This window comes from Lupinus angustifolius, chromosome LG05, assembly GCF_001865875.1.
Source record: "Lupinus angustifolius cultivar Tanjil chromosome LG05, LupAngTanjil_v1.0, whole genome shotgun sequence".
Lineage (NCBI taxonomy): Eukaryota > Viridiplantae > Streptophyta > Magnoliopsida > Fabales > Fabaceae > Lupinus > Lupinus angustifolius.
The window spans coordinates 1,240,747-1,244,745 of record NC_032013.1 but is presented as its reverse complement, the minus strand read 5'-3'; the positions used below and the strand labels follow the sequence as shown (position 1 = coordinate 1,244,745).

At 30.0% G+C, this 3,999-nt stretch overlaps 1 protein-coding gene across 2 annotated transcripts; it reads right to left on the bottom strand.

Moving 5' to 3' along the window:
- On the bottom strand, positions 1,233-3,668 carry LOC109347348 (NAC domain-containing protein 92-like). Of its 2 annotated transcripts, none has more exons than XM_019587132.1 (4): positions 3,650-3,668; positions 3,211-3,407; positions 2,628-2,905; positions 1,233-2,089 (listed from the first exon to the last, which is right to left on the bottom strand). In XM_019587132.1, exons 2-4 carry the CDS (start codon positions 3,404-3,406, stop codon positions 1,424-1,426), a joined length of 1,140 nt encoding a protein of 379 aa, XP_019442677.1. In that variant the 5' UTR covers position 3,407; positions 3,650-3,668; the 3' UTR covers positions 1,233-1,423. The 2 variants fall into 2 exon arrangements, with proteins under 2 accessions (XP_019442677.1, XP_019442676.1); XM_019587131.1 differs by lacking the exon at positions 3,650-3,668 and adding an exon at positions 3,534-3,625.

The window sequence follows — 3,999 nt, the reverse complement described above, 5'->3', positions numbered from 1 at the left end:
TAATTGGAAAAAAATTGTTTTTATTTTTATTTTTTTGGATGGATTGGATATCCATCCCAATGAATATACCCATGAATATATATTGGATATAATGAATGGATTTGAACCCATCCGTTATCAATACAATCAATTGAATTATATCCATTTAAATTCATTAGGTCTAACAGATAGATCTGGATGAATTTAATTTGGATAGATTTTGGATTATGGATAATTTTGTCACCCCTAGATTTTAATTGATATATTTGAGATATAACATGTATCAATGTTTTCTATCTGAAAGTTGCTATGATATATTGTGGAGAAACGTCCAAATAATATATGAGTCGATATTTCTTTATTATTTTTGGTTTGTTATACTATATTATAAGAGCGATTTAAACAATATTTCTTTAGAAGTGTGGATGCATTTTGTAACAAAAAATAATAAAGATACATTGATTTGTATATTATTCAGACTTGTCTACGCAATATATCATGTTTTGTTTAACTTAATTGCATTTATCACATTTTTTGTTTAAAAGATTACACTTATTTCTTATGCAAGGGCGGTCAGCGTAATGAAAGTATAAAAACTATGGGAGGTTTGTGTAGGTGTAGAAAAGTGATGGGTGGTTTGTGTAATTTCACTAAAATTCAGGGGTGTCAGTGTAATTTACTATTTAATTTTTCACATATCAAGTCTTTACCTTTTTTTTTAAAATATATTGAAAACAAGTTTTAACGTTTTGCTTTCTTATGCTTGAAGAAATAACCGTGAAACAAAGTTTCTTTACTATTTGCCTTATTTTTTTAAATTGATATTTATTTTATTCAAAAACCATACAATTTATAAATTAAAATTTATAAAACTGCAGGTATAAAATTGGAGTTGTTAAGATATTAGAAATTTAGAATAATAAAAGTGAGAAGGGCGTGGAATTGGGAAGGTGAAATAATTTAAAAGATAATATATACCTCATTGAGACATTGATCTCATAGTTAAGGGGCCAATTTTTTTATACTTATTTTTAATATAAATCTATAGTAATTCTTCTATATAAGAAAATGCTTAGATAGTGTTGTAGTACATAGCAACTCAAGCATGTACAAACCATACTTATCAGTGCATTAATCTTTGCAATTTCATATGCCAAATGAAAATAACTATTTTATTTTATAATCAACGGGCTAAGGCCCAAAATTACAATAATTTTATAACATTGCTACAATGCAACTATAGAAACTATGCATAGAAAGGGGAAATTTAATCTATAGTAAAACATCCATAACCTATAATTTCTAGTAATAATATAAAAAGGTAAACTATATATATTTACATGTAATAATACCAATGCATATACTTTCTAGTAATATAAAAAGCTGCAAATTATATATTTTATTTTTCTTACACCACATAGCATCCTATAAAACTTCTTATTATTCAGAAATTCCACTTGAACCCAGTAGAATCCACATGCCCTAAAGAAGCAGATGAACATCCCTTATTCCCAACAGAAGATGTTGGAAACATTTCATTGTTGTGAACCACAGAGGAATTGTCAGCATCAATGTCACTTTCCTTAGCTTTTTTGTTGTTATTATCGTTGTTGTTGTCGTTGGTGTTGTTGTTGTTGGTGTTGTTGTTGTTGTCGATGTTGTTGTTGTGCATTGTACTTGATCCATGGTCTTCCATCAACATACTCATCATGGATTGATCTTGGTTCATGAAATAAGCATCATCTGAGTATTGTGCATTATTCCCAACTTGATTGTTTGCAAATTGTGTAGGAAGGGTAGTGTTGGTAAAATCCCATGTAGAAGGGAAAATTTCAGAATTGTATGGAGAATATGAAGGTGGTGGCAACATAGGAGGAGTTTCAAAACTATCAACTATGATGTCATTATTTTTTGCCTTCATATCCTCACTTTGATTTGGACCAGAAAAAGTGTTCACATTGGTCACATAAGATGATTCTCCAATTGCATTTGTTGTCAATGGAGGAGGAAGAGGAGAATCAATCACTGGAGAAAGTTCTGATAACATTGGAACATGCATTCTTTTGCCAGTGGAAATCTTTTGAAAAACTCTATACACAGCCCAATCTTCCTGAAAGGAAACCAAAACATACTACCATATTAACAAATGATCAAATCAATAATGTTATATCTACACCTAAACTTCAATTATACAATGTTACCCATCTTTTAATTATTGGTCACAAATGTTTATCTTTGGTTAACCTTTATTATTAATTGTAAAAAAAAGGTTAGTGACAATGAGATAGAAGATTTTTATTTACTTGGATAAAGAAGAATAGTACTTTATTTAAGAGTGTCAAATTAAATAATTAATATTTTTTCAAAAAGTGTTTTTTACTTTAAAAAATTGAGGTAGCCATTATTATTAATTGCACAAGTGGCCGGAGGGTAAATACTCTGCAATACTGGACTATTACAAAAAATTAATGATTCAGACTTTTAATTATTTTTAAATTAAATAATTGAAAAACTTATAAATTTATCCTTGATCACATTTTAGTATTAGATAGTCCATTAATAAACACAACATTAATGTATTTCAAATTAAGCTTGTGCCATGGCAGAAAAAGAGGCAAAAGAAAAAGATAGAGAGAAGAAAGTTTGACCTTAGAGGATTTAGATAGATTGTTCATAGAGTTTTCTCCATCCAATCTATATTCATGCATGACCCAGTTAGTTTTTTCACCTTTTGGAGCTCTTCCTTTGTAGAAAACAAGAGTTTTCTTCATTCCAATCAGTGCCCTTTCCTGATATATATCTTTGTCTTTGCCTGTGGCCTTCCAGTACCCAGCATTAGTAGCCCTATTAGTCCTTTGACCAGTTGGGTATTTCTTGTCTCTCACACAGAAAAAATACCATTCTTTTTCACCCATTTTGGCCATACCTACATTCAACAATTAAAATAAGGTTAATATATACATATATATATATATATAAAAAAAAAAAAAGAAGTCTGATTAATAAGGAAGTTGTGAGTTCGAGTCTCACCCATAAATAGCAAAAGAAAACAAAAGTTGATTAGTAAAATAAAGCAAGGTTTCGGAATTGCGGCCATATATGGTTAATGCAGCCATACTTACGGTTATGATATAGTTTTGGTGATTCCGAAACCTTTTAAGGATTAATTTATTGTAGACTCAAATTTAAAACCTTATTGAAAATAATTAAGAAGAATTTTAAATGACTCACTGGGCAATTCCCATGGCTCACACTTATTGAGATCAACTTCTGCAATGGCTATAGAACTGAAGTTGTTGTCAAGAACCTTCTCAGAGAGGTAGTAAATTATGAGTTCTTGATCAGTTGGATGAAACCGAAAACCTGGTGGCAATTTAGGCACCTGATCTTCCTGCATGTATCTACAAACTTTTCTCATTGCTTCCATTCTGCAATGAAAACAAAACATTAATCATTTCTCAAGAATCAATCAAAATACTAAAAAAAACATAGACACACATGAAGGATTATTATAATTGTTTGATTATTTTTTGAGCTAGAAAATCCAACCATACTAGGATATTCAGTTGAAGAAAAGAAAGGTTCCTAGGTTACAAGTATTCTCAGAATGTATATAAGTAAAGGGTAGAGAAGGAATGAAGCTAGAAGGTAGAGAAAGGTTTTGAGGTACCTCAAGTTGTTGTTATGAGAAAACTGTGTTGTGAGAACACATATCCTTAAATAGTGAAAAAAAATGTTTTTTATTTTATTTTTTTTTATTTTTCTAGAATCAATAAGACGTTGGTCTAGTGGTACAAGAGGCCCAAGGTCGATGATTTGATTTATGTGAGTGACACTTGATAGGAAGGAACAACTAAAACCCATAAGAGATTAATTCTTTGTCCAAGAAAGTGAGGAGATAATCTTAGTAGCACCCAAAAAGATTCATAAGAACCGTGGATTCTATAACAACTTTGTGTTGTTTCATGCATTTAGCAGTGTCTTTTTTTACTTTTGTGAGATAAGTTTCAAGTTGAACTT

Coding starts and splice junctions, on each gene's coding strand:
- LOC109347348 (XM_019587132.1), bottom strand. CDS start 3,406: ATGGAAGCAATGAGAAAAGTTTGTAGATACATGCAGGAAGATCAGGTG. Junction 2,906..3,210: donor TGAGCCATGGGAATTGCCCA/GTGAGTCATTTA, acceptor TGTTGAATGTAG/GTATGGCCAAAATGGGTGAA. Junction 2,090..2,627: donor ATCTATCTAAATCCTCTAAG/GTCAAACTTTCT, acceptor GTTTCCTTTCAG/GAAGATTGGGCTGTGTATAG.